The sequence below is a fragment of the Panthera uncia genome (genome assembly GCF_023721935.1).
Source record: "Panthera uncia isolate 11264 chromosome D3 unlocalized genomic scaffold, Puncia_PCG_1.0 HiC_scaffold_8, whole genome shotgun sequence".
In the NCBI taxonomy this organism is placed as follows: Eukaryota; Metazoa; Chordata; class Mammalia; order Carnivora; family Felidae; genus Panthera; species Panthera uncia.
In genome coordinates this window covers 62,492,790-62,514,357 of record NW_026057586.1, presented here as the reverse complement: position 1 = coordinate 62,514,357, position 21,568 = coordinate 62,492,790, and the positions used below count along the sequence as shown (strand labels likewise).

The 21,568-nt window shown below is 38.4% G+C and overlaps 1 protein-coding gene across 1 annotated transcript; it reads left to right on the top strand.

Annotated features, from left to right (window-relative positions):
* Positions 1-11,019: 11,019 nt before the first annotated feature.
* MC2R (melanocortin 2 receptor) lies at positions 11,020-12,639 on the top strand. Its single transcript, XM_049620511.1, has one exon. It carries the CDS (start codon positions 11,545-11,547, stop codon positions 12,436-12,438), a length of 894 nt encoding a protein of 297 aa, XP_049476468.1. The 5' UTR covers positions 11,020-11,544; the 3' UTR covers positions 12,439-12,639.
* The last annotated feature ends 8,929 nt before the right edge of the window (positions 12,640-21,568 follow it).

The following is a 21,568-nucleotide window of genomic DNA, read 5'->3' as shown; positions in this document are numbered from 1 at the left end:
AAACTCTGGACTCATTCTATGAAGCCAGTGTTACTTTGATTCCCAAAGCAGACAGAGACCAGAAAAAAAAAAAAAAAAAAAGAAAGAAAGAAAAAAGAAGAAAAAAAAAAGAAGAAAACTGCAGGCCAATATCCCTGATGAATGGATGCAAAAATTTTCAACAAGATACTAGGAAATCAAATTCAACAACATATAAAAAGAATTATTCACCATGATCAAGTGGGATTCATTCCTGTGCTGCAGAGATGGTTCAGTATTTGCAAATCAATCAATGTGATACAGCACATTAATAAAAGAAAGGATATGATCCTGTCAATAGATGCAGAAAAAGCATTTGACAAAATACAGCATCATTTCTTAATAAAAACGCTCAAGAAAGTTGGGATAGAAGGGACATACTTAAACATCATAAAAGCCATTTATGAAAAGCCCACAGCTAATGTCATCCTCAATGGGGAAAAACTGAGAGCTTTTCTCCTGAAATCAGGAACACGACAGGGATATCCACTTGCATCATTGTTGTTTAACATAGTGTTGGAAGTCCTAGCATCAGCAATCAGAAAACAAAAGGAAATCAAAGGCATCAAAATTGGCAAAGAAGAAGTCAAACTTTCACTTTTCACAGACGACATGATACTCTACATGGAAAACCTGAAAGACTCCACCAAAAGATTGCTAGAACTGATACATGAATTCAGCAAAGTCGCAGGCTACAAAATCAATGCACAGGAATCGGTTGTATTTTATACACCAATAATGAAGCAACAGAAAGAGAAATCAATAAACTGATCCCATTTACAATTGCACCAAGAATCATAAAATACCTAGGAATAAACCTAGCCAAAGATGTAAAAGATATGTATGCTGAAAACTATAGAAAGCTTATGAAGGAAATTGAAGAAGACACAAAGAAATGGAAAAACATTCCATGCTCATGGATTGGAAGAATAAATATTATTAAAATGTCAATACTACCTAAAGCAATCTACACATTCAGTGCAATCCCAATCAAAATTGCACCAGAATTCTTCTTGAAGCTAGAACAAGCAATCCTAAAATTTGTATGGAACCACAAAAGACCCTGAATAGTCAAAGTAATATTGCAGAATAAAACCAAAGTGGGAGGCATCACCATCCCAGACTTTAGCCTCTACCACAAAGCTGTAATCATCAAGGCAGTATGGTATTGACACAAAAACAGACACATAGACTAATGGAATAGAATAGAGAACCTAGAATTGGATCCAAAAATGTATGGCCAACTAATCTTTTACAAAGCAGGAAAGAGTATCCACTGGAAAAAAGACAGTCTCTTTGGCACATGGTGGTGGGAGAACTAGACAACAACATGCAGAAGAATGAAACTAGACCACGTTCTTATACCATACACAAAAATAAACTCAAAATGGATGAAAAACCTAAATGTGAGATGGGAAAGCATCAAAACCCTAGAGGAGAAAGCAGGCAACACCTCTTTGACCTCAGCTGCAGCAATTTCTTACTCGACACAACTCCAAAGGCAAGGGAATTAAAAGCAAAAATGAACTATTGGGAACTCATCAAGATACAAAGCTTCTGCACTGCAAAGAAAACAGTCAACAAAACTAAAAGGCACCCAACGGAATGGGAAAAGATATTTGCAAATCACATATCAGATAAAGGGCTAGTATCCAAAATCCATAAAGAACTCACCAAAATCCACATTCGAAAAACAAATAATCCAATGAAGAAATGGGCAGAAGACATGAATAGACACATTCCCAAAGAAGACATCCAGGTGGCCAACAGACACATGAAAAGATGTTCAATGTCACTCATCATCAGGGAAATACAAATCAAAACCACACTGAGATAGCACCTCACACTAGTTGCAGTGGTTAATAGAAGAAATCAAGAGACTATAGATGCTGGTGAAGATGTGGAGAAACAGGAGCCCTCTTGTACTGCTGGTGGGAATGCAAACTGGTGTAGCCGCTCTGAAAAACAGTGTGGAGATTCCTCAAAAAATTAAAAATAAAACTACCCTATGACCTAGTAACAGCACTGCTAGGAATTTAACCAAGGGATACAGGAGTGCTGACGTATAGGGCACTTGTACCTCAATGTTTATAGCAGCACTTTCAATAATAGTCAAATTATGTAAAGAGCCTAAATGTCTATCAACTGACGAATGGATAAAGAAAGATGTGGTTTATATATACAATGGAATACTACTTGGCAATGAGAAAGAATTAAATCTGGCCATTTGCAGCAATGTGAATGGAACTGGAGGGTATTATGCTAAGTGAAATAAGTTAGTCAGAGAAAGACAGATACCATATGTTTTCACTTTTGTGTGCATTTTGAAAAACTCAACAGAAGACCATGGGGGAGGGGAAATGGGAAAAAAGTTACAAACAGAAAGGGAGTGAGGCAAATCATAAGAGACTTAAATACAGAGAACAAACTGAGTATTGATGTGTGTGGGGTGGAGGGGAAAATGGGTGATGGGCATTGAGAAGGGCACTTGTTGGGATGAACACTGGGTGTTGTATGGAAGCCAATTTGATCCTGGTGATGTATGGAGTGGTTGAATCACTATATTGTACACCTGAAACTAATATTACACTGTATGTGAACTAACTGGAATTTAAATAATTTTTTTAAAAAAAATAGGGTTGCACACCACTTGTAGACCCTACCAACCAGATTGGCAGCAATTCATGAATTCACAGGAACAGTGGCTGATTCATGGCCTGTTCAAGGTGGCTCCCTGGACTACACTATTTCAAAGTCAGGTTTCTATTCAAATTCAGTACTTTTCTCAGATATAAGATTGGCAGCAGCATATTGATTGAAGCTGAGTTTCAGAACCACCTCTTCCTAAGAAGTGCCAGAATCTCTTTCAACATTTCTTTTTTTTTCTTTATCAGTTCTACCATCAAATTCATTCCATATTGAAAATGTATACTAAATCTGATTAAATAGTCTCTGAAGGTGGGATCAAGATGGGGAAGTAGGAAGATCTTGTGCTCACCTCCTCCCACAGACACACCAAAATCTAATCTATATAGAGAACAACTATCTCTGAGAACAAACTGAAGACTAGCAGAACAGATCATACACAACTAAGGATATAAAGAAAAAGCCACATTGAGGTTGCTAGGAGGAGCAGATATATGGTTCAGTCAGTATCCACACACCCAGCATGGTGGTCTGCAAGCAGGAAGGATATCAGAACGGTAGAGGCTTTGCTTGAAGAGCAAGGAGTTGGGACTCCACATTGGGCTCCACAGTTTAGGGGACTTGAACTGGGAAGGTGAGCCTCCATAACATCTGGCTTTGAAAACATGGGGCTTATCTCTTAGAAACCCAGAAAGCAGTAGGATATCCAGATCTCACTATTAAGTGGCATGCCCATGATCTCACTTGCTCTGAGACCCAGCACAGAGACAGCAGTTTGAAAAACACCTGGATCATACATGGAGATCCACTGACTAATTTTAGGGCTTGTGCCACAGGAGTGAGGATCTGTTATAACATTCCCCAGGGACAGAAGCACTGGCGGGCATTCATTTTTTTCTAGCTGCCCTACCACTGACATCTGCTGTACTAGCTCTGCTCATCTTGACCCAGAATTCCCCTGTGGATTTGCCCTGTCTAACCGATCTGCTGGGTCTAGGCCCCTGCCAAATGGTTCACTGCCCAGCCACTCTTGGCAGACAGCCTCAGCCTGCACCAGAGCCCATTCCACGTGGTTCACAACCCCACCATACTTGGCAGATGCCCTCAGACAACATCAGAGCTTCTTCCAAGCAGTTCCCTGCCCTACCAGTCCAGCGAGTACCTTCAGTGAACAACTGAGCTCCTTCAAGCACCCCCAACCAAGGAAGCAAACACTGAACACCAGAATGCCTAGAAAAGTCTCAGTCACATTTCATAGCAAGCTACACCAGATGTCTATCCGACCCACCAGTGCACCCACAGCATTCAAACCAGAAGAGCCAAAGGCCATCCCTGTTTACAAGCATGCTTGTAGCAACCACAGCCAGACATTGCAGGCAGCCATGCCAGGGGACAGCCCCACACACCAGTGAGTGTGCACCAATTGTGACCCAGCCACATTAAGAGGGTACACACAGACCACACAAGGGTTAGTTATAGAGCAACTGGCTCAAATAACCAGAGGGATTTGAATTACTGAGCTCCACAAGGCACCTTCTGCATAAGTTTACTCCTTTAAGACCAGGAATCATAACTGATCAGTCATAACTGATCTACCTGATACATAGAAATGAACAAAGAATTAGGCAAAATAAGGAAAGAAAGGAATATGTTCCAAATGAAAGGAAAGACAAAACCTCAGAAAAAGAAGTAAAGGAAACTGATGATGGAAACAGATATCAAAGTGCAGGAACGACAGAAATTCCTAAGGAAAATGAACCCAAAGGAAACTACACGAAGACACATTATAATCAAAATGTCAACAGTTAAAGAGAGAATCTTAAAAGCAGCAAGAGAAAAACACCTAGTTACATACAAAGTAGTCCCCATAAGACTATAAGTTGACTTTTAGGCAGAAAGTTTGCAGACCAGAATGAAGTAGCATGATACATTCTAAGTGGTGAAATGAAAAGATTTACAACAAAGAATACTCTACAACAAAAGTTATCACTCAGAATTGAAAGATAAATAGTTTTCCAGACAAGAAAAGGCTAAAGAATTTTATCACCACCAAACCAGTCTTATAAAAAATGTTAAATTGACTTTTTTAAACAGAAAAGAAAAGGCCATAACTAGAAATAATAAAATTATAAAAGAAAAAACTTTCACCGGTAAAAGTAAACATAAAGGAAGTGTAGCAGATCAGCCACCTACATAGCTGGTGTGTAGGTTAAAGGAGAAAAGTAGTACGATCATCTAGATCTACAATAATTAGTCAGGCATAGAAAAATAGTAAGATGTAAAATATGACATCAAAAACATAAAATGAGGAGGGATTAAAATGTAGTCCTTTTAGAATGCACTTGAACTTAAGCAACCATCAACTTAAAATAGACTGCTATAGATATATGATAGATAGATAGATAGATAGATAGATAGATAATAGATAGGATATTATATATGAACCTCATGGGAACCACAAACTGAATATCTATAATAGATACATAAAAAGCAAAGAGAAAGGAATACAAACAACACTAAGGAGAGTCACCAAATCACGACAGAAGAGAGCAGAAGAAAAGAACAGAGAAGAACTACAAACAACCTGGAAACAACCAACATATTGTAAAAAGTACACATCTATCAATACTTACTTTAAATGTAAATGGACTAAATGCTCCAATCAGAAAACATAGGGTGACTGAATGGATAAACAAAACAATATCTATGTATACTGCCTACGGGAGAGTCACTCCAGATCTAAAGACACACAGAGATTGAAAGTGAAGGGACGGGAAACATCTATGCAAATTGAAACAGAAAGCAAGCTGTGGTAGCAGTACATATATCAGATAAAATAGACTTTAAACCAAAGACTGTAACCAGAGACAAAGAAAGGCTTTACATAAAGGGATCAATCCAACAAGTGGATATAATACTTGTAAATATCTATGTACTCAGCATAGGCACACCTAAATAAATAAAGCAAATATTAACAGACATAAAGGGAGAAACTGACAGCAATACAATAATAGGTGACTTTAACACCCTGCTTACATCAAGAGGTAAATAATCCAGGCAGAAAATCAATAAGGAAACATTGGCTTTAAACAACCCGTTAGACCAGGTGGACTTAATATACACACAGCATTCCATCTAAAGTAGCAGAATACACATTTTTTTCAAGTGCACATAGGACGTTTTCCAGAATAGACCACATGTTAGGCCACAAAACAGGTCCCAGTAAATTTAAGAAGTTTGAAATCATATAAAGCATAGTTTTTACCAAAATGGTATGAAACTAGAAATCAATTACAAGAAGAAAACAAACACATGGAGGCTAAACAACACACTACTAAATAACCAATGGGTCAATGAAAATTTCAAAGAGGAAATCAAAAAATACCTTGAGGCAGTTGAAAATGGAAACACAGCAGTCCAAAATGTAGGAGATACAGCAAAAGGAAGTTTATAGCAATACAGGCCTACATCAAGAAACAAGAAGGGGCGCCTGGGTGGCTCAGTCTGTTGAGCATCTGACTTCAGCTCAGGTAATGATCTCATGGCTTGTGGGTTCAAGCCCCACATCGGGCCCTGTGCTGACAGCTCAGAGACTGGAGCCTGCTTCAGATTCTGTGTCTCCCTCTCTCTCTCTCTTTGTCTCTCTGCCCCTCTCCTGCTTGCTTGCTCTCTCTCTCTCAAATAAATAAAAACATTAAAAAAGGAAACAAGAAAAATACGAAATAAATAGTCTAACCCTACACCTAAGGAAACTAGAAAAATAAAATAAAATAAAACCCAAAGTTAGTAGGAGGAAGGAAATAATAAAACTAAGTTCTGGTTCTTTGAAAAGACAAACACAATTGATAAATTTTAGCCATACTCATAAAGGAAAAATAGAGGACTCAAATAAAACCAGAAACAAAAAAGGAGACATTACAACTGATAGCACAAAAATGCTAAGGATCATAAGAGACTACTATGAATAGTTATATGCCAACAAATGAGATAACCTAGAAGAAATGGACATATGCCTAGAAACATACAGTCTTCCAAAACTGAATCAAGAAGAAATAGAAAAATGAACAGAATGATTACTAGTGATGAAATAGAATCAGTAATTAAAAAAATATCCTCCCAAAAAACAAAACAGTTTACACAGATGAATTCTACCAAACATTTAAAGTAGAATTAATATGTATTCTTCTCAAACTATTCCAAATAATTGAAGAGGAAAGAATGCTTCCAAACTCATTCTATAGAACCAGAATTATCCTGATAACAAAACCAAAGATATCACAAAGAAAGAAAATTACAGGCCAATATCTCTGATGAAATTGATTCAGAAATCCTCAACAAAATATTTGCAAACCAACTTAAACTATACATTAAAAGGATCATACACCATGACCAAATGGGATTTATTCCAAGGATTCAAGGATGGCTCAACATCCACGAATCAGCCAACATGATATACCATATTAGCAAAAAGAAAGATAAAAATTGTATGATCGTCTCAATAGATGCATAAAAAGCATCTTATCAAATTCAATATTCATTTATGATAAAACTCTCAACAAAGGAGAGAGAAAATGCACCTCAACATATTAAAGGCCATATATGACAAACCCACAGCGGATGTGATATTCAATGGCAAAAAGCTGAAAGTTTCTCCTCTAAGATCAGATATCAAAAGACAAGAATGCCCAGTTATGCCACTTTTATTGAACATAGTATTGAGAAGTCCAGTTACAGCAATGAGAGAAGAATAGAAATAAAAGACATCCAAACTGAAAAAAAAAATTACTAAAACTTTCAATATTTGCAGATGACAAACACTAAAGTCTCCACCAAAAAAAAAAATAGAATAAATTAATTCAGTAATGTTTCAGGGTATAAAATTAGTATACATAAATCGGTGGCATTTCTATACACTTATAAACTATCTGAAAGAGACATTAAGAAAACAATATCATTCACAATTGCATTAAAAAATACCTAGGAATAAATTTAACCAAGGAGATAAAAAACATATTCTGAAAACTTTGAAAAGTTGATGAAAGAATATACCAAATATACCATGCTCATGGATTAGAATTAATATTGTGAAAATGTCTATATTATTTAAAGCAATTTACAAGCTCAATAAAATCCCTATCAAAATACCAATGGCAGTTTTCACAGAACTGGAACAAAGAATCCTAAAATCTGTAAGGAAATATGAAAGACCCCACATAGCCAAAGCAACATGGAGAAAGAACAAAGCTGAAAGCATCCTGCTTTCTGATTTCACTATATTACAAAGTTATAGTAATCAAAACGCTATGGTACTGACACAGAAGCAGACACACAGATCAATGGAACACAGAACAGAGTCCAGAAATAAACACAGACTTACATGGTCAATTAATCTTTGACAAAGGAGGCAAGAATATATAATGGGAAAATTATAGTCTCTTTAATAAATGGTGTTAGGAACACTCGACAGCTACATGTAAAAGAATGAAACTAGACCACTTTTTTATACCATTTACAAAAATAAAAAATAATTTAAAGACTTATGTGTAACACTAGAAACCATAAAACTATCAGAAGAAAATATAGGCAGTGAGCTCTTGGATATTGGTCTGAACAATATTTTTTTGGATCTGTCTCCTCAGGTTAGGGCAAAAAAGCAACAATAAATAAATGGAACTACATCAAACTAAAAGGCTTTTGCACAGCAAGGGAAATCATCAACAAAATGAAAAGGCAACCTATTTGCAACCCATTTGCAAGATATTTGCAAATGATATAACCAATAAAGCATTAGTATCCAAAATGTATAAAGAATTCACATAACTCAATATGAAAAAGCAAAAAATCCAATTAAAAAGTAGGCACAGGACCTGAATAGACATTTTTCCAAAGAAGACATACAGGTGGTCAACAGACACATGAAAAGGTGTTCAACATCACTAATCATCAGAAAAATGCAAATCAAAACCACAATGAAATATCATTTCACATCTCACAGAATGGCCGTATCAAAAAGATAAGAAACAACAAATGTTAGCAAGGATGTGAAGAAAAAGGAACCCTCCTGAACTGTGGATGGGAATACAAAATGGTGCAGCCACTATGGAAAGCATTATGGAGTTTCCTCAAAAAATTAAAAGTAGTATTACCATATGATTAAGCAATTCCACTCTCAGTATTTATATGAAGAAAATGAAAACAGTAATTTGAAAAGATTCATGCATCCCTACGTACATATGTTCATTGCAGCATTATTTACAATAGCCAAGATATGAAAGCAATCTAAGTGTCCATCAATAGATCAATGGATAAAAATGTGGTGCATGTGCACACACATGCACACACACAAACACACATGAATATTGCTCAGCCATAAAAAAGAATGAAATCTTGATATCTGTGACAAAATGGATGGACATAGAGGGCATTATGCTAAACAAGACAAGGAAGACAAATGCTGTATGATTTCACTTATATGTAGAATCTAAAAAACAGACAAAACAAAACAGATACAGAGAATAATTTGGTGGTTGACAGAGGAGAAGAGGAAGATGGGTAAAATAGGGAAAAGAGACTAAAAGGTACAAACTTTCAATCATAAAATAAACAAAACATGAGGATACGATGTACAGCATAGGGAATATACTCAGTAATACGTAACAACCTTGTACAATAGCTAGATTTATTGTGGTAATTGCTCTGAATGTATCTAAATGTTGAATCACTATGTTGTACACCTGGGACTAATATAATATTGTATATCAACAACACTTTAATACATACACACACACACACACACACACACACACACACCAAGTCTGATCACATTTAATTAACTCAAGTAGAAGACAGGAATCTCTTTCCAGACAGCATCTCCATAGGTGGTTCATGCTGGACAGTCTTGAGCCCTGTATTATTTGGTTCTCCAGAGAACCAGAACCAACAGAAGATGATAGATAGATAGATAGATAATACATAATAGATAATAATGATGATGATGATGATGATGATGATAGCTAGATAGATAATAGGTAGATGATAGAGAGATAGATAGATAGACAATAGGTGGATGATAGATAGATAGATGATATGAAGGGATAAGTTATAAGAAATAGGCTCACACTATTATCAATGCTGAGAAGTTTCAAGATCTTCAGTCCACACACTGAAGGCCCAGGAAAGCCAATGGTATAATTCCATCAGGAAGGCTGCAGCCTCAAGACCCAAGTGCTGATGTTCCTGTTTGTGTCCAGAGGTGGGAAAAGACCAATGCCCATCTCAGCAGCAGGTAGAAGGAGCTCCCCCTTACTCATTGGAGGCTTTTTATTCTACTCAGCCCTTCAACAGATTGAATTAGGCCTGGTGGAGAAGGCAACTTGCTTTAATCAATATACTGATTGAAGTGTTAATCTCACCCCAAAACACCTTCACAGACACACCAAGAATAATGTTTGACCTAATATAGGGCCCAGTCAAGTTGACACATAAAATTAACCATTATTCGCCCCATCCTCCTGAACACGTGTGGACACATGAGTGCACACTGACAACTTACAGACTTCCCTGGACCTAAGTAGGTGGAACTAGAGTGACTAATCATGTTGGTTTGCCTGGGGCTAAGGGAGAAGCCTGATACTTGCCTCTCAGCCCTAGGCAAACAGAGACAAATTGATCAGCCTAGGCAGAATCCTATCAGTTGCTACCAACTGCCGCTCCACATCTTTCTTAACATTGACTTACTTAATTCATAAACTTCCACCTTAATACATGACCTATGACTTCAGTCCGTTGTAAGGAAATTAATTCCTTTCCAGGAGAAATCTTACTGTAATATAGTAATGTGTGCCTTGCAGACTTTTGATCAAATGCTACATTCCTAGATTTACTCTCCCCAGGACAACCTTACAATATGGCAGGTGGCTTCCCACACACTCAAGTGAAGGGGAATTAAGCTCCACTTCTTGGGAAAAGTATAAAGAATCTGTGACCTTTAAAACCATCATCTCAGCGAAGGCAAATTTTATACATTTCATAAAACTACCTGTGTCCAACTATCTGAAAACTAAATCAGTAAAAATTCCACAAGCTCTCACCAGAAGCAGACTTCTCAAAATCATTCAACTATCATCTATCTACTCAGCCCTTTCTAATTAAGGGAAATTGAACCCTTCTGCTGTCATAATTCAATTCCAACACCTTGAAAATATTGGGAGTCTCTAGAACTACCACTCCTGTGAGTTCTACCTTTGAAACGGAAGTAATAACACATATTTCATAGTCAGTTTTGGGGATGACACATCAATACTCTTGCCATTACCCCATAAGTTGTAGGGTCAGGCAGTGACCCAGAAAGACAAACAGTGGAATAGAAAGAACCTAAACATCTCATTAGTTCATTGAATCCAGCCACTACCTCCAAATCAAAGAAGGGTAGTTATGTGCTTTCCTGTTTCTACACATGGCTTTCATTTTTTTTACTTATTTTCTTATTTTAATTTTTCTCACACACAGTTGGATTCATGAGAAAGGTGGGGAATGGAAAGGACAGATGACAAAGAATGATTATTTTTATCTCTGGGCTTAAAATTCCACTAAAGATTTTTTTCATAGAGAAGTTAATATGAGGGTCCAGTAAATTGCTTTTTTTAAATTACTACACCATCGTATTTCGTTGAAACAATAGAGCTTCCTGAAAGGAAATGTGACTCAGTTTTTACTTTGTAGAGTATTTTGCAACTAATGTTGCTGTATATTCTTTAGGTGGTCAGGTGGTTTTACCTTGTACCTCCAACAAGTACTACAAAGAAGAAAAGATTCTGAAGAATCAGTCAAGTTTTCTGTCTAGTCCAAGTAACACCCCTGTCTTAACCACTAGCAGGAGAAATGAAGCATATTATCAATCTATATGAAAACACCAATGATACAACAAGAAATAATTCAGACTGCCCTCATGTGGTTTTGCCAGAAGAGATATTTTTCACAATATCCATCATCGGAGTTTTGGAAAATCTGATGGTCCTTCTGGCTGTGATGAAGAATAAGAATCTCCAGTCACCCATGTACTTTTTCATTTGCAGCTTGGCCATTTCTGATATGTTAGGCAGCCTATATAAGATCCTGGAAAATATCCTGATCATGTTCAGAAACATGGGTTATCTCAAGCCTCGTGGTAATTTTGAAACCACAGCAGATGACATCATCGACTCCCTGTTCATCCTCTCCCTCCTTGGCTCCATTTTCAGCCTGTCTGTGATAGCTGTTGACCGCTACCTCACAATCTTCCATGCTCTACAGTACCACAGCATTGTGACCATGCGCCGTGCCATTGTCGTCCTGATGGTCATCTGGGTGAGCTGCACAGGCAGCGCCATTACCATGGTGATCTTCTCCCATCACATCCCCACAGTGATCACCTTCACATCGCTATTTCCTCTGATGTTGGTCTTTATCCTGTGCCTCTATGTGCACATGTTTTTGCTTGCTCGGTCCCATGCCAGGAAGATCTTGACCCTTCCCAGAGCCAACATGAAAGGGGCCATCACACTGACCATCCTACTTGGGGTATTCATCTTCTGTTGGGCCCCCTTTGTCCTTCACATCCTGTTAATGACGTTTTGCCCAAATAACCCTTACTGTGCCTGCTACATGTCCCTCTTCCAGGTGAATGGCATGTTGATCATGTGCAATGCAGTCATTGACCCCTTTATATATGCCTTCCGGAGCCAAGAGCTCAGGGATGCATTTAAAAAGATGATCCTCTGTAGCAAGTGCTGGTAGAATTATTGGTCCCTGATTTTAGGAGCCATGGAGATAATATTGTCAAGGGACAGAATAACATGACATACCAACAAATGCTAATGCTTCCCAACTGTCCTTTCCTTCCCTAATGTGCATGAGGATTATCCCACAGACTAGTGTTTGTAATAGCTTAACCCTATGTGAAGTCTTGTAAGTACAACTTTCATAACTAAGGAGATAAAATAATATATTAAAAAGAGGTACAGAATACAAAGCACAGACAGTAGTACAAATTTGAGAGCTTTGCACTAAGGCAAAAACTTGTTCCTCTATAGCTATCTATCAAGTCTGTTTCTGGGGTGGCCTTTCCGGCCTGGAGACCATTGTAATCAATTTCTAGAAGTTAAAGTACAAGGACAAATACTAAGGGCACAAGCTGCAATATCTTTGTAAGTCAAAGATGCCAATAAATTACTGCAGTTGAATTTGCCTATCATGCACTACCACACAGAATCCCTGCTCTCCCTTTCTTCCTCCCTCCCTCCTGCCTGCCTGCTTTACTGTATGCCATCTCAAATTTTTTGGAAACAGGCATGGTATAAATTATAAATGTCAAATAAGCAACTTTGAGTCTTCAATAATAAAGGAACCTTCTCTGTTAGTCTTCTTTCCTCATGTAGTATACCACTGGCCTTAAAGTCCTTTCCTCGTTAAAACTCCTCATGCTTTAGAAGCATAAATTTCAGAGGAAGAAATAATAATTTAATCCACTTGTTTCCTATATGGAAACAAAGGCCAGAAGAAAATTGTGACTATTTGAAGAAAGTATAACCAGTCTTTGTGTATTTGTTGGAACATTAGGAGTAAAGGAAAAGAGACCCCAAGCCCCAATATATATTTTGGAGTGTGTGTGTGTGTGTGTGTGTGTGCATGTGTGGGTGTTCACTATTCTTTGGAACTATAGGGGAAACAAAAACAAAACACCACTTCAAGAACAGCCCTATTATTGAGACCCAAGCCAGAGACTGATGAAAAACATTTTACCTCCTGCCACAGATAAGTCTAAGAGGCAGATCCAGTCACTGGAAAACTTCATCCTACCATCAGCCACAGGAAAGATGCTAGATATTGAAAAGTGGCACCCCAGTGACAATATAGAAAAAAATTGGTAAGTTCATCCATTATTAATAGTTAAAGATAAAGCTTAAAAAAGAAGCAAATTCTGACCATAAATCCTCACTAAGTTGGAGAGTAACTTAAAGGGATGAATGATGAGAGGAAAGAAGTAAGGTCTTTAATCCACAGAGCAGGGCTGCTTGGAACACAATGAGAGTGGTTATGTCTTCTGGAAGAGGAAATACTTGACCCTCAAGGGAATTTTCCTTGAGCTGTCAAGAGAAGAAGCCAGCCACAAACAGGACTGCTGGTCTGGTAGTGGGTTTGACATCAGATGGGGGTAAGCACATGAACTTAAGAAGCAAAGCAGGAAGTACATAGTTAAAGGGAAGATGGCAGCTGGCACGGTGTACATCACAGATTGAAGATGGAACCCAAAGTATGTCTTGCCTTCTGTGTTCTGTGTTCCTTCCTTGGTTACTTCTCACCAAATGCACAATATTATTCTAATGGACGCTAATGTGGATTTAAGTTTTTAAGTACATGTAAGTTTATTTTTCATAAAATCTAAAGCACAGCTTATAAATGATTTTAAATGTTATTTCCACCGAAGAATAATGTATAAACATCTTTTCTGTGATTAAATTGAGTATTCTCAATAAAATGTAAACTTTCTTTGATGCTGTGCTATTCTATGATGCTGTAGGGGTGAGTAGTGTAACTTAACACCTGTCATAAAAGGTCCCAAACTGCCATGCTTGTTGAAATCTGTATTTGTTTCCATCCCCTTATCACTCCCAAGCTGTCAGTTGTCACATCTGTTGTCAGAGGAAATTCCACCTCTCACTGCCTTTCATTTGTTGCATTTAATCTGAGAAACAAAATCAAGAAAGTTATTCTAATAGTGTATAAAGCAAAAATAAAGACTGAGTGCCAAGTCAAAGACATTTCCAATTCTAGGTCCTTAGCTATATTCAAATCAGTTCAAAGTCTTTAATACTAATAATTACTGAAAAAAGTGTGGTTCCCTACCTGTACCTTCATATGTAATTCAAACAAAAGCAGTATTAAGCCTCACACATCTGAGTTAAGGAAGATCAACAAGGCTCAGATTTTTCCCATGATGATCACTTCAATTTTTTTTTATCAAAATAGCACATTTTAAAACTGTTTTGCTGATGCCATAAGCATGTGTACAGTTTTATTGATAATCTAGCCTTGGACCAGACAGCTAAGATTAGATAAAGGATGAAGTACTATAGCAGACTTGATGTCCTCTTTTTTTTTTCATCTCTTTGCCTTTCTTTTTGTTGTTCGTGTTATTTTTTATTTTTTAGGTTTTTTATATAGAAGTATAATTGACATAAAATGTTATATTATTTTCAGGTGTACAATATAGTGATTTGACAATTCTATACATTATTCAGCACTCACTAAGATAAATGTGGTCATCATATGTCACCATACAACCTTACTACAATATTATTGACTCTATCCCCTATGGTATACTTTTCATCTCTGTGGCTTATATTTATTTTAAAACTGGAAGTTTGGACTTCTTAAGCTATTTTATCTATTTTGTCTATTCACCCTCCCACCTCTCCTCTGACAACCACCAGTTTGTTCTCTGTATTTAAGAGTCTGTTTAGTTTTTTGTTTATTTGTTCATTTGTTTTCCTGTTTTAGATTCCACAAATAAGTGAAATCGTATGGTATTTGTCTTTCTTTTTCTGACTTGTTTCACTTACTCTCTAAGTTCCTATAGTACTTTTGAGCCCTCTCTAGTTGTTGGAGAACTGGATAAAGTACACCAAAGATGGCTGATTGGACTAAAACAAACTCTGGTGTCTAGCTTAGAGACCCCTCCTCCAGTTTCTTCTTCCTTTGTTTGTTGTGTGTGCAAAAACCCCCACAGAGGGGCGCCTGGGTGGCGCAGTGGGTTAAGCGTCCGACTTCAGCCAGGTCACGATCTCGCGGTCCGTGAGTTCGAGCCCCGCGTCAGGCTCTGGGCTGATGGCTCGGAGCCTGGAGCCTGTTTCCGATTCTGTGTCTCCCTCTCTCTCTGCCCCTCCCCCATTCATGCTCTGTCTCTCTCTGTCCCAAAAATAAATAAAAAACGTTGAAAAAAAAAATTTAAAAAAAAAAAACCCACAGATATGGAGGCTGTCAGCTATAAATTACCCTCCCCACTTACAGTCCAGGCTCAGACTTTGGAGAAACAGTCTCCTCTGAGCCCACCGGTGTTAAATAAATCTCCAATCCACCAAGATCTCCAAGTGCCACTTGGTTTTTCCACCAGCGTTCCAGCCTGGTTCCATAACATATTAAAAAAGGAGGGAAGTTTCCTCTTCCTCTCCCTCACTTTCCCATTACTATGTTATGGTCTGAATGTTTGTTTTCCCTCAAAATTCAGAGTTGAAACCTAAACCCCTAAAGGTGGTGGTATTTGGATGTGGGGCCTTTGGAAAGTGATTAGGTCATGAAGGTAAAGCCTTCATGAATGGGATTAGTGTCCTTAGAAAAGAGACCCCAGAGAAATCCTTCATCCTTTCCACCACATGAGAACACAGCAAGAGAAGTCATCAGCTGTGAACCAGTCTGACCATGCTGGCATCCTGATCTTAGACTTCCAGCCTCCAGAACTGTGAGGAATAAACTTCTGTTGTTCATAAGCTACACAGCCTATGACATTTTGTTATAGCAGCCTGCAAAGACTAAGACACCCATTTAGTCATGGACAGATATGAGTAGATAGTTCAATAAACACCCCATTCTTTCATCCATACATTTACTGGGCTGAGGATGGAAAGGGACTGAGAGCAGCCAAAGAGCACCCCCAGATCATCTGTTTAAGAGCTGTCAAATCAATAAATCATGAACAATTGTCAGAGTTGATGTTTCCTGGGCTGTGTGGAGATCTAGGAATTAAAAGCAGTGACAACAGTACCTATGTACTACTGAACAATTACAATAAACCAGGTATTATTCTAAAAGCTTTGCATGCCTTAGTCCTCACAACAATCCTAAGAATAGGTACTATTATACCTTCACTTTCTTCTTCTTCTTCTTCTTCTTCTTCTTCTTCCTCGTGAATAAGCGGAGGTTCTGAGATATTAAGTACCTTCTGATTCAGCAGACTCTGAAGTAATAATCTTCGTGATCCTTGCCTCCTGGTGTTTCACATCATATAACCCCTGTCCCTTGAGTATAGTTGGGACTGTGATTCGCTTCTAACTCATAGAATGTGGCAAATGTGATGGGACATCACTCTCATGATTATATTACATTATATAAAACATCATCTTGCTACAGGCTGGCTTGAGTAAACAGACATTTGGAAAACCTCAGGTAGTAAGGAATTACAGGCAGTCTCTGGGAGCTGGGCAAAAAACCAGAAGTTCTGAGTCCTGAATGCTGCTGACAGCCACATGAGTCTGGAACCAGCCCTTCAGCATCAGATGAGAATGCAGCACAGCTCAGGCCTTGATTTTAGCCTTGTGAGATACTGAGCAGAGTTTCCAGCCAAGCCATGTACAGTTTTACGAGGCATGGAAACTGGGAGATAACAAATGTGTGTTGTTTTAAACTAATTTTATGGCAATTTGTTATGCAGCTATGGAAAATGAATATACTTACCCAAATCAAAACAGTGCATGGCAGAGTCAAAAGTCAACTTCCAGGCTGCCACCTGCCCCAGAGCTCTGTAATTATGATGCCTCACACACAAACAAATGGCCATATCATGGCATAGTGACTGTTCACTTTGTCTCATTCTACACCAAGACAGGCAAGGTGGGAGCACCTGAGCCTACTGCTCCACCTCACTGAGCACTTAAACACTAAAGTGAGGATGTCACTCAGAAAGAAGGACCCCATTGTTCCCACCCACCTCCAGAGATACTGGCTCAGGGATTTTGCCTGAGGGGAGAAGTAGGCTCCAAAACAAATAGCTCCTAATATCTTTTCAAAGTAGCAGACTTCATTTTCAATAGTGTGGATAAGTTCCCGTACTCTTGAAAACAGTAGAGGTTTGGCAAAAATTAATTGTGAGAACAATAGATACATTGAAGGTATAGGTGAGTATATATGCTGGGAAGTTTGCTGAAAGAAGTGGGGCAGCAGTGGGAGCCCTTTTAGGGTCAGAACAAATCTCAATCACTGACCTTGAGAACTTTCCCTATAAGCGATCCCAAATTTAGTTAGATTAGTTTTTGGAGCAATTTATGCATCAGGACATTGTGGAAAACAACAGAGTCAGCAATTAGTGGTGATTATCAGCTGTATATGGCCAGGGAAAGAGCCATCAAATAGCCCTGTCCAAACCATCATCATTCCAAGGCAAACCCAAAACTGTATCTCCTGAGGGTGATGAGGGAGCATAAGGCAAGCTGACACCCCACAAATCCTCCCTTGGGTGGGATATGTATGATATTCCTAAGGCACTCCAGACTCTCAAAGAACAAAGGAAAGGGAAAAACAAATGGTTAACCTATAGAGATCACAGTCATGCAGGAAATGAGTCTTCATCCCTTTGCAACTATGTTAATGATTTATAAGAAAAAAGGCAATCTCCAGAAAACTATAGATTCAGTTTCCTGGAGCCCTAATATCACCCCCCTCTTCCATAGTGATGTGGGGGACAAAGGCAAGAAGAAAATGTAAATAAAATTAAATTTCTTTATAAACTGCAGCACATTGACAAATACATGAAGCAGGCAGAGTTGACATTTCTCCAGAACTCCCTACTGTCTTAATGTTAATGCTTTGCTAGAGGGAAAACCAACCTTAGCTTGACAATAACAAGGCCTCCAGTATCTTATGAGTCCTCTTTAGAATATGAAAGTTCTTTTGGAAACTTCCCTATTGCCTTTACCTCCTGTAACTCCATATTCTATAATCAGTCATTCCTCACAACCCCAGTGTAGCGCTTTCTATCTGCAGGTCCTGTCCTGATGCTTTAATAAAAACACCTTTTTGCACCAATGACATCTCAAGAATTCTTTTTTGGTCGTCAGTTCTGGACTCTCACCACCACTCCAAAACTGCATCAAGGGGAATGTCAGAGGCATAATACTGCATCATACTGCAGGGTGAAATAATTCAGCCAGTCACTAAACAAATAAATAGGCAACTAAAAATAACAAGCCCTAGAAGGGGGAAAGGGAACCAGGACCCGGAGTTGTTCCATTATATTACCTAAAATGTCTAGTTCCCAGTAAAAAATTACAAGACATGCAAAAAACACAGGAAAGTGTGATCCATATGCCAGGGGGAGAAAAGCTGGCAATAGAAACTGCCTGTGAGAGCAACCAGATGTCTAATAAAGATGCCAAAGTAGTTATTATAAACATGTTCAAAAAATTAAAGAAAACTATGATTAAAGAAGAGAAAGTATGATGGCAATGTCACTTCAAAAACAGACTATCAATAAAAAGATATAAATTTTTTTTTAAATGCAAATTATAGAGATTAAAGTGCAACAACTGGACGATTTAAAGAGAATGCAGAAGTGAGACCACAGAAATAATGGAGTAGTGAGCTCCAAGATTTGGTCTTTTCACTGAAGCAAAAACTGACTACATAAAATTTTCTGAACTCTAGAATCTAACCAAACACAGCAACCAGAAAAGTGTTTAATAAAGAAAGAAGCAACTAAATTTCTGTAAGAAAACATATGGCATCTTTTTTCAGTTTTATTGACATTTGGTTGATGTGCAACACTGTATAAGTTCAAGAGGTACAACAGAATGATTTGACATATATATTGTAACATGATCACCACAATAAGTTTTGTTAACAACCATCACCTCATATAATTACAAAAAAAAATTGCTTTCCTTGTAATGAGAACTTTTAGGACTTACTCTTTTACTCTTTTAGTAACTTTCAAATATACTATATAGCAGTGATGTGGTTTGAAGTGTTGAGGTTCAGAACCAACAGCTAAGAAAGAGTTCTTGAGACATCTTTGGTGCAAAAAGTTGATTTTATTAAAGCATGGGGACAGGACCCCATGTTGCACTGGGGTTGTGAGGAGTGACTGATTATAAAAGATTTTCTAACTGAAGACATTTTAACCAGGGAGTGAGTAGCATGACAAAAGTTTTCATTTTAGAAACATCTCTGGCACTTGTGTGGATCATGAATTAAACAACGCAAAGCAGGGATCATCTAAATACTGTTTTTGTTCTTTGGGCAAGAGATGATGGTGGTCTGGATCACTAATGGAGAGTAGGAGGTGCAGGAATTCAGTCTTGAGGTAGATTGGACAGACATGCCCAAAGCTTAGATGTGGAAAGGGGTATAAAGGAACTTGAGATGGCTCTGGGTCTGATTGGGCTGTAGAGAGGACATTACAGACAGAGATGGAGAATGGAAGACGAGAAGTGTGTTGTGAGGTGCCCAGGAAACAGCATAGATTTCAATTAGGGAGTTGGCATTTTGAGTGAGGAACACAGGGAGGCCTAAGCAAGATTAACTTGGGAGTCAATAGCAGAGTAGGTGATAATGGAAGCCATGTGAGTGAATGGCACATTGAGGGGGGAGTATACAGAGAGCCAGGTGTGGGAACCAAACTTGGAAAACTGCTAGATCCAGGGAAAGGCTTCCAAAGCTGCCTGTGTTTAGGGCTGCTGATGAGGCTTCTGTCTCTGCTGAGTGAGCAGATTCCCTCTCCTGGGATCTGCCTCTTACTTCTTATGCTCAGAGTCTCACAAGGTTGGTTGTGCAAACTGTTCTTTCATGTTCTCTCCATGAGAACCCACCACCAGCGCTGGAGAGGATGGCTGGTGTCATTCCATTTCCTTTGCTCACCTCAGTTTCCTCTTTTAGATTCCTATGAAAAAAAAAAATTCCTCCTTCTCTTTTAAACCAAAAGAGAAGCCCTTAAGAATATAAAGTAATGAAAATGCCATATTCTCAGGAATCCCCTGACCCACCTACCCCATAGAAGGCCCAATTCTGGGTTCAGCTCTGATATGCTGCTTTCTGCATATTAAATATTCCTTGGTAAGAAATACAGCACACTACACTGCTTCATCACTGCCACCCCATAACCTCATGAGGCACAGGAGCACTGAGTACCATTTTCTTCCATGACAACAACAACACAACAAATTAAACCTTTTCCATTTTATAGGATACATTGTGGTGCAGTAGGAAATACACTTTGGCTGAAGCAGGAGATCTAGATTCTTGCCCTAGTTATAGTAAGTTAGCAACTACATACCTTTTGGTAATTCCTTCATTTACCTGCACTTGCTGTAATGAGAGAGTTTATGAGGCCAGTTAATGAGAGTTTATGAGGTTTTTCAAAATTCAGGTGGAGTTCTGCAAGCCCTCAGGGACCAGGGAGTGACAAGGCTCTGAGCAGGAGGGACCCAGACTCATCATCCCTGCTATTCAGAATGATATGAGATACCTCTAGTTCTTGAGGTCTTGATTAATCTTTTCTTAATATTCTTAGGAATAATTACCATGATTTTTATTATGAGATATTGAGAAAGAGAGAAATCCAATACATCTTGACAGTGACATTAGAAGCCAGCAGACAGAAAAATCAAAGCTTCCCAAGTGCAGTTAGGCTTTAGTACCATTTACCCCTTATATTTTGCTCCTTTGCTGAACTCAGAGTCTACATACATAGACAGGTAACAGGGATATTTTAATGGCTCTTGGAAATGGTAATATCACAAGAAAGACTTTGCCTGACAGTTCTCAATCCTCCAGTATCAAGTTAACATGAGAAGAATTGCACAGGCCTTTACCAAAGGAAATGTTCGTGGAGGTTCATGGAGGAAAAAGTGCCTGCAGCAGCGAAAATGAAGGCAAAGCAGCCCAGCTGTGAGCTGCAGGCAGTGCCCATGCCTGTGGACTCGGCCAGCAGTTTTCCACATGGCAGTGCAGGTGCACAGCAAGGCTTTCAGATACTCAGGTTATGTAGAGGAAATACCTTTTATGTGCTCATTCATTTCTTTCGATGTTTAATGCTGCCCTTCATGTTAAAAAATAACGATGCTGTCCCAGGAGCCAAAGGGTATGCCTGTATATATCG

Excerpts from the sequence above, each read along its gene's own strand:
- MC2R (XM_049620511.1), top strand. The coding sequence starts at position 11,545 with ATGAAGCATATTATCAATCTATATGAAAACACCAATGATACAACAAGA.